Genomic DNA, 14,485 nt, shown 5'->3' on the forward strand with positions numbered 1-14,485 from the left:
CTCATGGTTGGTGGGGGAGGCACTGAGACTCACCTGCTTGGACAAAATCTCATCTCTAGGAGCCTGCTTTTCCTCCTTTGTGATATTCACAGGAGGATTTAGGGAGGCAGCATCAGGCAACCCTGCGCCTGGGACACCTGGCCCAGAATGATGCCCATAAATTTAGGAGGGTCATCTGAGCAGAGGCCGAGTTAGATTTCTGTAGGACCTGAGAGGAGGTCCTGGAAGGCTTCCTGGAGAAAGGCCTTGGGGCTGACTGGAGACGGGCATGCCAGGTTTCCAGTGTCCAGCAAGGGATGAGTGGAGCGCAGCTGCGATCGGCCCCCAAAAGTTCCCCCGAGAAACGCTGCCCTGACATGCACCGGGGTCCCGGGCGACTCTGCCCGGCAGCCCGCCGTCCCGGGGCGCAGGGGAGGTCGACGGCCTGCCGCATAGACCGGGAAGGCGGGGCTGGAGGGGCGGGCCCGGCGTCCCTCCCGCCCGGAAGCGCGCGGGCGGGAATCCCGGCGCGGAACGGCTGGCACTCGGGACGCACTCAGCCTGGAGCCCAGGTATAGGCGCCCGAGGCGGCGGGAAGTTTTCTGCGGAGAGGGCAGGGCTGCGGAACCCTAAATGCTCCCTGCACCGCCTCCTCCAGCGGACGGAGGGGTGAACTGGAATGGCGGTGGGAGAGCCTCCTCCCGTGGCTGCTAAGTGGAGTCTGTCCCCAGGCTCACTGGCTCCCTCCCTCACTGCTCCAGCGTTCTGGGATCTTGGGCCCCCCAGAGCTGATGGGTGTGAAGGTTGAAGGTGGGCTCTCGGGTTGGCACAGCTTGTCATCCCAGCGACTCGGGAGGCTGAGGAAAAAGGATTGCAAGTTGAAGGCCATCCTGAGCAGCTTAAAAAATAAGTAAATAGAAAGGGGTTAGGATGTAGCTCAGTAGTAGAGCATCCCTGGGGTCAATCCATAGTATCACAAGTAAATGAATTAAGGAACATGGGCTCTTATCACCAGAGCAGGGGGACAGCCTGGGTGACTTGTCAGGCCTAGGTGGTCACCTGGCCAGATTTCAGAATTAGAGAGTGATACCTCACTCCTCTTCCTCCCTCAGTGGGCTCCCCTGTGCCGGGAGGGTTACTCTGTCCAGCTCAAGGGCTCCCCATCCCTAGCCAGGGTCCCTGTTCCCCTGATGGGGAGGAGGGGCCCAGCCCCCACTCCTGCCTATTCCTCCCTCTGCTTCTAGCAGCCTCCTTGGGCCCTGTCTGAGCAGGTCTGCCTGGCAAGTTGGGACATGTCTGGCCCCCAAGGACCATCCCTGAGTGATGGCTGCAGCGGCGGAGGGGCTGGAGTCCAGAGAAGCTGCAGCTGCCTCAAAAGATGCTCCAAGACCTGCTGTGGAGTCTGTGGATGCAGGACCTGGGGCACCCCCCTTCCTGGCTGGGAATCGGCTGAATTTGGACCTGTACCCCAAGGGCTGCCACCAGCTGCTGCACCTGTGTGCCCAGCACCACCAGCAGCTGCTGCAGGTAGAGTTCTTACGGCTGAGCACCCACGAGGACCCTCAACTGCTGGAAGCCACCCTGGCCCAGGTGCCGGGGAACCTGCCACACCTCCGCTCCTTGGTCCTCAAAGGTAAGCCCCCTTGTTCTTGATCCTGTCCCATCTCTATCTCTGCCCTGCTTCTTGGTCCTCAGAGGCAACCCTGGTCCCAGCTGCAGTTACAGGCTTCTGTCCTCAGCCCCTTCACCTTCCTCCCAGTGTAAAGTGGGCTGGGCCTTTGTCTCCAGCTCCGGGCCTAGAGTTGCCCATGGTGCCTTTCCAAAGACCCCAGAAGTCCCTGGGTAGGTTGGGCCATCCTGTCAGTTGACGTTGCTGATGGTTTCATCTTTTCTTCCCATCTTCCTTTCAGTGTTTCTGGGTTTAGCAGGCAGGTCTGTGCCTTTCATCAAGTGGCTTTCTCTGCCTAGCAGGGCTGACTGGGTGGTTCTAAGGGCTACATCTGCTTCTACCACTTCCAGGAGGGCAAAATCGGGGTGCCCTGGGTGCCTGCCTCCAGGGTACCCTGACCACGTTGCCCACTGGCCTGAGTACCTTGGCCCACCTGGTCCACCTAGACCTGAGCTTCAATAAACTGGAGACACTGCCAGCCTGTGTCCCTCAGCTGCGCAGCCTGGACACGCTCCTTCTCTCTCATAACCGCCTGTCAGAGCTCCCTGAGACCCTGGGTGCTCTCCATGTTCTCACCTTCCTCACTGTGACACACAACTGCCTGCAAAAGCTGCCCCCGGCACTGGGGGCCCTGTCTGCCCTGCAGCAACTTGATCTCTCAGAGAACCTTCTGGACACATTACCTCCTGAGATTGGAGGCCTGAGCAACCTCACTGAACTCAACCTGGCCTCCAACCGGCTGCAGAGCCTCCCTGTCTCCCTTGGTGAGTAGCAGCGACATCCATGACTTGGCTCACTAGTCCAAGAAGTAGCGCCCCTACCCATTGTTTCCCTGCAGGCTTGGGCTGTGGCTCCTCCCCTCTTCCACAGGAGACCCTGCACCCACAGGCTTGCCTGCCTTTTAGCTTTCACTCCTCCCAGGCTGACCTGGGCAGCCTTGTCTACCAAGAGGTGGACCTGTAACAGCTTCCCTGCTGCTGTGGCGTGAGTGTCCTATTGTGGAGCCCCAGGGCCAGAGGTAGCCCTGAGTGGTCCTCTGCCCAACCTGAGTCAGCACCTGCTGCGTGGTCCTCTGCCCAACCTGAGTCAGCACCTGCTGCAGTGGGGCTGCGGTCCCTGCGGCTCCTTGTTTTGCACAGCAACTTCCTGACCTCAGTGCCTGCTGGTCTGGCCCATCTCCCACTGCTCACTCGCCTTGACCTGAGGGACAACCAGCTCCGGCACCTGCCTCCTGAGCTACTAGATGCACCCTTTGTGCGCTTACAGGGGAACCCCCTGGGTGAGGCCTCACCAGACTCTCTGAGTCCTCCAGGTAGGCTTGGTGTAGGGATGAGCCAGGCAGAGAGGACACAGGCACATTGCTGTCCTGATGACTCATCTGTCCTTTGTGCAGGCACACCTCAAGTTCTTGAAATGCCGAAACTGTTCCTGACCTCAGATTTGGACAGGTATGAAATGGGAAAGGAGGGCTAAAGGAGATCTGTCCACCCTGTCACCCAGGCTATTCTGGACACTTTGCCTGTGTGTCAGGAGTCCTAGGGAGCTAGGTTCTGACACAGATCTTGTGTCTGACCCCACACCCCTTTCCTCACTCAGCTTCCCTGTGACCCCCCAAGGCTGCTCTGTAACTCTGGCTTGTGGCGTCCGCCTGCGGTTCCCAGCGGGGGCCACCACTACCCCCATCACTGTCCACTATCGACTGTGGCTGCCGGAACCAGCACTCGTCTCCTTGGGCCCTCATGACTCCCTGCTCAGCGGTGTCCTGGAGCTGTGGCCCCATGGGGTGGCTTTTCAGCAGGCATGGCCAAGGTAGGGGGGCGGGCAGGTTTGGAGGCCACAGGCCTGGCCCCAGCTCTCACACCACCATTGCCTGGCAGGATGTGAGCCTGTGGCTGCTCTTTGTCCCCCCTCGGGCCCGTCGTTGCCATGAGGTGGTGGTCAGAACCCGCAGGGACAATAGCTGGAGTGACCTGGAGACCCACCTAGAGGAAGAGGCACCCAAGGTGAGGCTGCCCAGGCCTTTGGGTGAGGGGAGGCAGGGAGTGGCATCTCTGCCTTGACTCTCTACCCTGATCTGAACCCCTTGTGTGTCCCAGCGGCTCTGGGCTCGCTGCCAGGTGCCCCACTTCTCATGGTTCCTTGTGGTTTTGCGCCCTGTATCCAATGCCTGCCTGGTACCTCCAGAGGGGACACTGCTGTGCTCTTCAAGTCATCCTGGGGTCAAGGTCACCTTCCCCCCTGGGGCCACCGAGGAGCCTCGTCATGTCTCCATGCAGGTATAGCCAGCATAGCACCAAGGGTATCAGGTGACAGCATGGCGCCCAGGCAGTTGCTCAGGTGGCTGTCTGCACAGGTGGTGCACATGGCTGGCCGAGAGTTGCGCGCCCTTCTAGGGGAGCCAGAGGCTGCGGTGAGCCCCCTGCTATGCCTCTCACAGAGTGGTCCCCCCAGCTTCCTCCAACCAGTTACAGTGCAGCTACCCCTGCCCCCTGGTGTCACAGGTGAGAGGTCACTGTGCCATTGGGTAGAGGAGACAATGCTTGGAAGGGCCAGCCAGAGACCTCAGCCTGCTGCCCTTTCCTGTCTAGGCTTCAGCCTGGACCACTCCCGCCTGCACCTGCTGTACTGGGCACCTCCTGCAGCCACCTGGGATGACATCACGGCTCAGGTGGTGCTGGAGCTCACTCATCTGTATGCACGCTTCCAGGTCACACATTTCTCCTGGTCAGTGCTCCCCAGGTCCCCCTCCCTGTCCTCCCCCAGTCTGGTCTGCACAGTGCATCTCACCACTGACCCTCCCAGGTACTGGCTCTGGTACACCACCAAGACCTGTGTGGGGGGCCTGGCGCGGAAGGCCTGGGAGCGGCTACGGCTGCACCAAGTCAACCTCATTGCCCTGCAAAGGCGCCGAGACCCCGAGCAGGTCCTGCTGCAGTGCCTGCCCCGAAACAAGGTGGGGATGGCAGGAGGGCAGCAGGGAGACCAAACCCTGGGGGGGGGAGCATTGAGCTTGGGGTCTAAGCTACGGGGGTGTCCCTGCAGGTGGATGCCACCCTGCGCCGGCTGCTGGAGCGCTATCGAGGGCCTGAGCCCTCTGACACTGTGGAGATGTTTGAGGGCGAGAAGTTCTTTGCTGCCTTTGAGCGAGGCATTGACGTGGATGCTGGTAAGTCTCCCTCCCCAGCAGGGCCTGGGGTCTGCCCTCCCGCCTGCCCTGCTGAGCCTGTCTCGTGCCCCCAGACCGCCCAGACTGTGTGGAGGGCAGGGTCTGCTTTGTGTTCTACTCTCACCTGAAGAACGTGAAGGAAGTTTACATCACCACAGCTCTGGATCGGGAAGCTCAGGCGGTGCGAGGCCAGGTGGGCCAACAGGGTAGGAGACCCAGGTCACCTGGGCAGAGGCCAGAGGTCTGAAACTCATCTGATCTCTCCTCAGGTGTCCTTTTATCGGGGCTCAGTGCCTGTGGAGGTACCCCAAGAGGCTGAGGCTGCCCGGCAGAGGAAGGGTGCAGATGCCCTCTGGATGGCCACTCTGCCTATCAAGCTGCCGGTGCGGCTGGGGAGCAGTGGGTGTGGGGAGGGACAGAGTCCTGGGAGTAACCAGGGATGTGAGGGCGGGGTCAGGGCTCACTGTTCTGCTCCTCCTGACAGAGACTTCAGGGGCTCAAGGGTCACGGGAAGGGGGCCAGGCTTTCCCTGGCACCCCTGAACCTGGGCGACGCTGAGACTGGCTTTCTGACTCAGAGCAACCTGCTGAGTGTGGCTGGGCGCCTGGGTCCCGACTGGCCAGCCGTGGCCCTGCACTTGGGCATGCCCTACCGAGAGCTGCAGCGCATCCGGCATGAGTTCCGGTGAGCCTCCCACTGAAGCCCATGCAGCCTCAGGCCAGGCCCTGACTACCAAGTTGGTCCTGCTTATTTCTGGCAGAAGTTTCAAGGAGGCCGGGACAAGCTCCAGGCTGGAAAGGGAGGGTTTGGCCACAACTGGCCCACAGAGCAAGGAACCCTTTATGAGGGTCTGTGACCCCCTTGATCACTACCCCCCTTCTCCAAGGGACGACCTGGATGGGCAAATCCGCCACATGCTCTTCTCCTGGGCAGAGCGCCAGGCTGGGCAGCCAGGGGCTGTGGAGCTCTTGCTGCAGGCCCTGGAGCAGAGTGACCGGCAGGATGTGGCTGAAGAAGTACGGGCCATCTTGGAGCTCGGCCGCCACAAGTACCAGGACAGCATCCGCCGTACGGGCCTGGCTGCGGAGGACTCTGCTCTGCCAGGCACATCAGCCTCACAGTCCACAGAGCCTGCCCAGGCCTAAGCCCAGCAGGCTCTGGACATTGGCCTGGCCCCTGGCAGAGCTCGACCTTCAAGTCTCTCCCCTGTCTGGGGGCGATGTAAACCTGTACTGTTCCATCTACCATCTCAGAGCTTGGCTCGTCCATCAGGTGGAGAGGCAGTTGGAGGGAAGGCAGGGCCAGGCTATCTGAGGCCCAGCCTCTACTGGGAGGGGGTTCTGTATGCCCAGTCTTCCCATGGCCTTTGCTCCTGCCCCTCCCTCAGACCATGCCTGTTGCCTGTGGTCCTGATCTTCCCAGAAGTGGAGAGGAGCTGACTCTACAAAGTAACGATTCTATCAGAGATGGATACAAAGTCACCTGTGTGGTTTTGTGATTGTGCATCCACCAAGCCCACCAGCCTTGGCAGGCTAATTCCCGGCTGAGCTGGGAACCCCCTCCTCCCCCAGGATGCCCTCATCCACCGTGCTCCCCGCCACCTAGTCAGACATGCATGGGTCCTTGTTCTTAAAGGGCCCTGGGGACGCGCAGAATCCCAGCTTTGCCGCTCTACTTGCAGGGAGGGGTGGTCTTGGGCTAGGACTGTGGCCTGGCTGGGCGCAGTGGCCATGGTGGCCGGGAGGGGGAGCCGAAGCCCGAGAGCCAGCCCAGGCCTGGGGGCGGAGCGCGCGCGGCGCAGAGCGGACGCGCCTCCCTGCCTAGGTGCAGGCCGGGTGCGCGGCACAGCGGGGAGGCGAGCGCGGCGGAGTGCGGTGAGTGCCCGGAGGGTGGGTCTCGTGGTCGCCCACCTGAGCGCAACTGGGCTGCGAGGACAGAGGGTGTCAGAGTGGCTGGGTGAGGTGACAGCTGCCCGGACAAGGCGGCCCCGGTAGGGCCCAGCCCGGCGGATGCTCGGATCCACCATCGCCAGGGTGTGGGAGGCCGTGCTCGGCCCCGCGGTTCCGGGCGCGCTCCCTGTGCACACGTGTCCACGTGTCCCCGCGGGGTGAAAGCCTAAGCTGGAGCCCGGGAAGGAGGAGCCAGGCTGTGGGGGGCGCACACATGGGACCTCACGGATCTTGCGTGCACATGTAAATGGCCAGAATCCGGGTCATCAAGGCCAGCTGAACCCCAGCTACGGAGTAGGGTCTGAGCTTGCCTGGATCACAGCATGCAGCCTTCCACCCGGTCCTCCTTTGTCCCGGGTTGGTGTACTTCACAATTGGAGACCCTTTCGGGGCCCTTCCAGCCAGCAGAACAGAAAGACCCTCCCAAGAGGAAGGCTGGGGGAGGTTGAACCGGTTCCCACTCTTGAACCTTGGCCCCATAGCCTTTCTCAGGGGTAGGGGAAGCTGGGCAGCTTCATTAGGGAGATTTCACCCTTGTGGGTCAGGGAAGAAGCAGTATGGTCCTGCAGGGCATGGGGGTGGCTTTTGTATGCTCCCTTGCTATCAGGCTGCCTGCAGCCCCGGGTACCTGACTGGAAAGTTGGGGTGGCCAGACTTGGCTCTGGTGCCTCAGGCCTGGCTGGGCTGCCAGTTTCTGTGGCAACAGGAAAGGTGCTGGGGGTGGGACCTTGACTGACAGCTGTCTCAGGCAGGGTGGAACCAAGAAGTGAAGACAGAAAAGGGGGGGTTTCAGTCCAGAGCCCCCTCCCAGTGCCAGTTTTTCCCAGGCAGAGCCCCTCACTGTCAGCTCAGTAGCTCCTCCCTGATGATCTGGCCTGCACTGCATGGTGTGGGGCACAGGGCTGACTCAGCCCTTGGGATGTGGGGGCCTGTGTCACTCTTCCCCTCCCCACTCCAGTTGGGCTGTCAGACTCTGGCACCCCCAACACCCAGGTGTGCCTCCTGAGGTGGGATCTGGGGAGGAAAGGGGTTGCTCAGGGAGGCTGGCTGGGCTCACTCCATCCTGGAGGAAGGGCATGGGCTCCTAGGGAGAGCTGAGGCTAGCAACAGGATGAGCTGGCTGTGGCCAGACTATACCTGGAGCGGGTGGGGAGGGGTACAGAGGAGTCAGGCTGAAGTTCAGAGGTCAAGAACTGGGCTGTGAGAGGTAGTTCTCCACTGAGGTTCTGGGTGTGCCGGTGGTGACCAGAGCAGTGCTGGGAGTGTCAGCTTCCCTGCCCTCTGGACCTGCCAGGTAAGCAGGGCCTGTGGAGGGCATCCAGTGACCTCTGAGACCCAGGCACCCTTCCCTGCCCTTGCCCGTGGACGGGCATGCCTTCCTGCATCCCACTGTCAGGTCCACTGACGTCCACCGGCCTCAACAGACACACCACAGCTGAGCGTGTGCTGACACCTCTCCACAGGGTACACCTGCAGGTGCCTGAAGGGTGCCGGGGCACAGAGCACCCCAGCCCCTGGGGTTCCAGAACCCTAGACAGATCCTGGTTCATCTCACAGGCTACAGACAGGAACCCGCCCAGCCAGCCTGGGTCAGACCCCCTTGTCACCCAGTCCAAGGCCAGCCCTGCTCCTGAAGCAGTCTCACCCCTTCTCTTCCCTTCTCCTGAAGCTGCAGGGATCCCCAGCTTGCCCAAAGTGAAAGAAAAAGTCCCCCCCAGCCAGGCCCCGCCCCAGCCTGTGGCCAATCCCTAGGGCCCTTCCCTCCTCCCTTGGCTGGCAGCTCCTTATCTCCTCCCAGAGGCAGCTGGCTGGAGCCCTGGAGGAGCTCTCTGTGCACCTCAGGGGTAAGCAGGACCCAGCAGGTGGTGGGAGTGGTGGAGGGAGCCAAGGAGGCTGTGGACAGCCCAGCAAGGTGAAGGTCATGAGTCCTTGCAGGGCCCGAGGATGTGAGCCAGCAGTCTGACCCTGGGCAGCTGTGCTGGGGTATAAGCCAGCCGACCTCTGAGGAGAACTGGGGGAAACACAGAAAGTTGGAGCGGACAGACTCCAGGATGCCCTCCACAGTTCAGATTTTATGGCCATGTCCCCCATGGTGCCCCTGAAGTCCTGCTGCTAGTGGGAGAGGCCCTTTTCTCCACAGCCCTAGAGGCGATGGGGTCCTAAAGTCCCCTGGGGCTAGCCATTTCCCAGGCGGCTGGCTGGTGCCTTTTGTTCCCGAGGCTCTCTGAGGTGCTGGTCAGCGAGTTCCTGTGTCTGGGAGTGAAACTCAGAGGTTGGAGAGGAGGGTGGGGAATGGGCTGGGTGTGGGTGGGCACTGTGCTTCCCTGGGGAGGAGACTCTGCAGTCCTGAGTGGGACTGTCATGGGGTTTGGGGGCTGTCCCTGGGATGGCCAAGTCCATCTGGGCAGCCATGAACTTCACCTAGGTGGGGGGTCCTGGGGTGAAGACCCCAGCCCCATCCTGAAGAGGGTAGGGGACAGCTGCCTCTGTTCAAAGCTGGGGAAATGGTCACCACAGTCCAGTCCAGGCTCAAGGTGTCACTGCTTCTCAGAGGTGCCTGTCCCTTTAAAAGCTGGAGCTTGCCCCTTGTGCACGTGAGCATGAGTGTGTGCATTTGTGAGCTTGTGCCAGCCGGAGACGCTGTGAGGAGGGCACTGAGGGGGAACCAGGTGGCCTCAGGGAGGGGCCAGGTGGCAGCCACCTCCCCTCCTTCTGTTGTGCATCCTCAGGACATGTTAGGACTCCATTCTGGGGTGGGGGGGTGGGGAGCTTGACGCAGAGCCTGAGATGGAGGGTGGGGGAAGCTGTTTCCCATGATGGGCCCCCCCTCCTGATACCTGTCCCCTCTTTTTTCCAAGGCAGAAGTGGTGACCATTGCCTTGAAGCCCCCTGAACTGGAGGATCACTCCTGCACTTGGTCCTACCCTCCATCGCAGCTGCCGCCCCCCTTCTCCTGTCACCACCTCCACCTCCTGGCGTCCACCTCTCCTGCTCCTGCCCGGGTGTGCTTGAGTTAAATGGCTGATAAACAGATCAGGTCAGACTTGACCCCACCCTGGGCTTCAGCCCTAGCCACACACCCCCACCACAGGTGGAGGGAGTGTGTGCTGACCCTGGCCCTACCTCCACAGCCTGCCAGCAAAGCTCATCAATGGCGGCATCGCTGGGCTGATTGGGGTCACCTGTGTGTTTCCCATCGACCTGGCCAAGACCAGGCTGCAGAACCAGCAGAATGGCCAGCGCATGTACACGAGCATGTGAGTATGCCTCACGGGCAGTGTGTGGAGGCACGCAGGGGAGCTGTGCCTTGAGCCCTTTGCCATTTGATGGGGAAACAGGGCAGGACAGCCTGGAGAGACCCCTTCCAGGCCAGGAGTCAGTGTGGAGGCTTTTGACTGGCCTCTCTCTCAGCCCTGGACACTCCAGGCTGGGCAGGAAAGGAGCTGGCCAGCATCTGCACTGGAGAACAGGGGTTGCCAGCTGGCCCCCAGCTCACCCCTAACCCCTTTGGCTGCAGGTCTGACTGCCTTATCAAGACCATCCGCTCTGAGGGCTACTTCGGCATGTACCGGGGTGAGGCTTGGGATGGGCTGGGCCTGGGTGGCACCTCCCATGGCCTGGGCAGAGAGCATGGGCTGAGCAGTGTGGCTGAACCTGGGTGTGTGTGGCGGGGGTTGTCTGGGGTGCTGCTGCTCCTGTGTGGAGGTCATTAGCCAAGCCCTGGGTGAGCGGGGGTTGGATGACCAAGAGCTGGATCTCTGGTAAATAGCAGTTCTCAGCCCCTGGCCTGGGCATTGCCCTCAGCCCCTCTGCTAGGACACTGCAGATGATCTGCTTCTCATGGCAGCTGCAACTGGAGACTGGGGGCATTATGCAAAGCCGCTCAGGAAGCAATCCCAGCAGAGCTGGATTTGCCCAGATGCTGTGCAGCCCTGAGCCCTGCACTGACATGGGCTGCCCATCCCCTAGCTTTGACCAATCTAGGCCACACACACCTGTGGACTGCCAGGGGGCCTGGATTCTCCGGTCTGATCCCCTGCACCTGCAGCCGAGTAAGGCCAGTTCTTGCCGGAGTCAGACACATGGAGTTGGAAGGGGAGGGAAGGGGGCTAGGAGGAGGCTGCAGTACAGCCCAACCTGCTTGGTTCCTGCCTGCCTGGCACACACCAGCCTTAATGTGGGTGAGAGGGCAGAAGGCGGTGCCAGTAGTGCCTGGGGTGGGGCTTGGCTGACCAGGAGGCAAGTGCTGGCCCAGGGCCTCCCCAGCCCAGGCTGCTGAGCCTGTCCACCCCCACCAGGTCTTCCTATGTCTCCCCACCAGCCCCATCTGACCCCCAAATGTCCCCCAGGAGCCGCCGTGAACCTGACACTGGTCACCCCTGAGAAGGCCATCAAGCTGGCTGCCAATGACTTCTTTCGACACCAGCTCTCTAAGGATGGGTGAGAGGCTTGGCCTTCCTGCTGGCTCTTGGGGGGCCAAGATCTGGGGCTTGGGTGCTGTGATGAAAGTCAGCCCCGCCAGCCGGCCCCTTTCTGACTTCTGTGACCTTGCAGGGTAGACTGACTAGCCTGTATGGGGAGACTCAAAGTGGACGCTGAGTCAGTGGCTGTTGGCCACCAGCCACTGATGGCTGCCAGGACTTGGGGGCATCAACCAGCTCCCCCATCACTGAAGAGTAGGGGTGCAAGGGGGACCCCCTTTCAGAGTACTCAGAACCATAATTCTCCTTTCTCTCTGTGAGAAGATGACCCCACTACCTTCCCCAGCCCCTGCCCTAGGAGCCATCTGTCTTTTTGGTTGGTGTCTGTTGTTGGAGGCCTGAGGCTGGGGACCGTATCCTCAGGGAGCCACATCTGCTTCCACCACCCACACCCCTTTCACACCAGCCTCCACAGGCAGCCTATTGGGCAGGCAGTTCCTGCACATCTCCTCATGGCAGGTGGCCTCTCCACTATAGGCAGAAGCTGACCCTGCCTAAGGAGATGCTGGCTGGCTGTGGGGCAGGCACCTGCCAGGTGATCGTGACCACCCCCATGGAGATGCTGAAGATCCAGCTGCAGGATGCAGGCCGCATCGGTGAGGAGCAAGGGATAGGGTCAGCAGCCAGGCCTGTCCCCTGCCTCACCATGCCAGGAGGAAGAGACCAAAGCCCCTTTTTCACCAGCTGCCCAGAAGAAGATGCTGGCTGCTCAGGCCCAGCTCTCGGCCCATGGGGCCACCCAGCCCTCAGTGGAGGCTCCTGCTGCTCCCCGGCCCACAGCCACCCAGTTAACCCGTGACCTGCTGCGGAACCATGGCATTGCTGGCCTCTACAAGGGACTGGGGGCCACCCTGCTCAGGTGGGAGGGCTGGCGGGCAGGCTGGAGGAGGTAGAGGCCTACCTGCCCAGTCCCCCCTCTCCATAAGGACTACCCCTTCCATCCCTGCTTCCCCAGCCCCAAGGTCGGCTCTGCCCCTTCTCTGGGGAGGGTGGGGGGTGGCTACCCCTCTCCTTCCCCTCTTCCCCAGCCCAAGGTTGGCTCCACCCCTCCTCTCTGCAGGGATGTACCCTTCTCCATTGTGTACTTCCCTCTCTTTGCCAACCTGAACCAGCTGGGCCGCCCTGCCTCGGAGGAGAAGGCGCCCTTCTACGTGTCGTTCCTTGCCGGCTGTGTGGCTGGCAGTGCCGCAGCTGTGGCAGTTAACCCATGCGATGGTCAGAGCTCCCCGGGGCCCAGGAGGGGAGTGGGGCTGAGGGGCAGGGAGCAGGCTTCAGGCTGACCCACCTGTCCGCTTGCAGTGGTGAAGACTCGTCTACAGTCTCTCCAGCGAGGCGTTAATGAGGACACCTACTCTGGGTTTCTGGACTGCGCCAGGTGGGCCAGGCCCAAGGGGTGGGGGCTGGGGTGGGGGCTGGGCACCAGTTCTGACCCCCCCCTCCCCCACAGGAAGATCTGGCAGCACGAGGGTCCTTCTGCTTTCCTGAAGGGTGCCTACTGTCGTGCCCTGGTCATCGCCCCACTGTTTGGCATTGCTCAGGTGGTCTACTTCCTGGGAATTGCAGAGTCCCTGTTGGGGCTGCTGCAGGGCCCCCAGGCCTGAACCCAGCAGCTGCCCCTCCCCAGTCTGTTGGCTGTGGCCTGGGTTGGGTGCCAGCCCAGGACTGAGTGAGAGAAGGTCTCCCCAATCCTGCATGGCCAACAGGGGAGGCTGGGGTAGGGGAGCAGGGTCCACATGGGTGGTGCACACAGAGATCCCCATGGGGTTCTGCAGGCACAACTATTGGGATCAACGTCTTATTTATGTAGAAAACGCAGAAATCTGTACATTCCTGGAGCCAATCCCTGACCCAGCCTTGCCCTGGCCTGAGCACCCCCAGGGGCAGAGCTGGTCTCTGGGCTGGGGGCCCTCAGGCCTGGGCTGGGCAGGCTGGACCCTACCCCCCAGGCCCCTGGCTCCTTTCTGAGGTTCTCCTGGTCTACAAAGGGGACCTGCACAAACCTATTTATTGAAACTGCTGCGCCCTCGTGGCCCTGCCTGTCCTTCCGTCCGTGGTCCATACCCTCTTGCTGCTCTCCTCTTGGCCAGGATTCCACTCTGCCTCTTCCCCACATAGCTCTGGGGGTCCCAGGTGGGGAGCCACCATGAGTTCTGATTCCAGGACAAGCCCCCCTCCCCCCCCCACTGTGGGATCTTCTGGTGAGCCACTCAGTCCCACCCCAGGCCAGGCTCAGGGTCTCTGCTTGCGGGGTGGGGAGCAGGTTTGCCTGCCAGCCTTCTCATGGCCTGTGGGGAGGCTGCTGCCCCTCCCCATGTGGCCAGGCACCGTGTGCACCCCAGATCCTCTGCTGAACCCATACAAAATTTCTCCATCCTGTCTTCTGAGATCCCATCCCTGGACTGAGATTTGTCAGGGGAGAGGGTGGACAACAGGGCCAGTATAAAGCCTGGGGCAGCTGCTCTGCTCATGGGAAAGGGGTGGAAGCTGCTGCCCCAGCCCTCCCAGGGTCAACCCTACTCTTTGGGCCTCTAGTTAAGGTCCCTGACCACATTGAGAAAGTCCCCCCTCCCAGCCCTGGAACCCTCTGTGTTGTGAACTGAGGCAGGCTCCCTCTCCTGCCCCAGCCATGTGATTGTGTTGGTGACTGATCCTGATGTGCTGGTGCTGTGTCCCCAAAACCTAGCTCCCTCTGAGGAGGCCCCTTCCCAGTGACACTACCTGGGCTCAGGTCTGGGCCCCCACCAGTTCACGGTTGCTCCTGGGAGCTCCCTCCCATCATGTCTGTACCTTGAAAGCTGCTGCTGCTGCTTACAGAATTATATTTTTTTTTCTTTTGAAGAGTTTTAAGGAGTTGTAACTTTTTGTGTCTTGTCACGTAAAAGGGTAAATAAATATTCTAAATAGAACTCTCCTTTCTGGAAGTCTTGTTGGTGATGGGGCGGGAAGGGCAGTCCTCGCCTCCCCAGGCAGACCTAGGTCTGCCCATCCCACCTGCCTAGGGGAACCAAGGAAGAGGGGCCGGCGGGGCCTCCCCACTGCCCCGAGATGTGGATGGGGTACAGGAAATTAGCCTGGGCACCTCTCCTCGCTGACCCTGGGCTCCGGGTCGAGAGCAGAGCTGGGTTAGGGACCCCAGAGTTCCTAGCGGCGTGCCGAGCACGGGGCGGAGCCCCGATGACGTGGCAGCAGTCGCTGCTGCCCGCCCCGCCCTGCGCTGGTCCTTGCGTCCCCGGAGCCCAGA

At 61.5% G+C, this 14,485-nt stretch overlaps 2 protein-coding genes across 7 annotated transcripts; both read left to right on the forward strand.

Moving 5' to 3' along the window:
* PIDD1 (p53-induced death domain protein 1) lies at positions 1–9,755 on the forward strand. Of its 6 annotated transcripts, XM_081278523.1 has the most exons (17): positions 2–551; positions 1,224–1,612; positions 1,999–2,412; positions 2,751–2,960; positions 3,042–3,096; positions 3,245–3,446; positions 3,526–3,651; positions 3,745–3,924; positions 4,002–4,149; positions 4,237–4,372; positions 4,451–4,601; positions 4,691–4,814; positions 4,889–5,007; positions 5,084–5,197; positions 5,299–5,498; positions 5,701–6,688; positions 9,626–9,751. In XM_081278523.1, the coding sequence occupies exons 2-16, from the start codon at positions 1,303–1,305 to the stop codon at positions 5,957–5,959; spliced, it is 2,748 nt and encodes a 915-aa protein (XP_081134649.1). In that variant the 5' UTR covers positions 2–551; positions 1,224–1,302; the 3' UTR covers positions 5,960–6,688; positions 9,626–9,751. The 6 variants fall into 6 exon arrangements, with proteins under 6 accessions (XP_081134645.1, XP_081134648.1, XP_081134649.1 ...); XM_081278519.1 differs by having other exon boundaries at positions 1–551; positions 4,002–4,372; positions 5,392–5,498; XM_081278518.1 differs by having other exon boundaries at positions 4,002–4,372.
* Positions 9,527–14,140, forward strand: SLC25A22 (solute carrier family 25 member 22). Its single transcript, XM_081278524.1, has 9 exons — positions 9,527–9,800; positions 9,895–10,020; positions 10,281–10,336; positions 11,113–11,203; positions 11,722–11,840; positions 11,929–12,103; positions 12,305–12,459; positions 12,544–12,619; positions 12,692–14,140. The coding sequence occupies exons 1-9, from the start codon at positions 9,781–9,783 to the stop codon at positions 12,843–12,845; spliced, it is 972 nt and encodes a 323-aa protein (XP_081134650.1). The 5' UTR covers positions 9,527–9,780; the 3' UTR covers positions 12,846–14,140.
* Positions 14,141–14,485: the final 345 nt, after the last annotated feature.

This window comes from Spermophilus citellus (genome assembly GCF_964194105.1).
Source record: "Spermophilus citellus genome assembly, chromosome: 2".
NCBI classification, from domain to species: domain Eukaryota; kingdom Metazoa; phylum Chordata; class Mammalia; order Rodentia; family Sciuridae; genus Spermophilus; species Spermophilus citellus.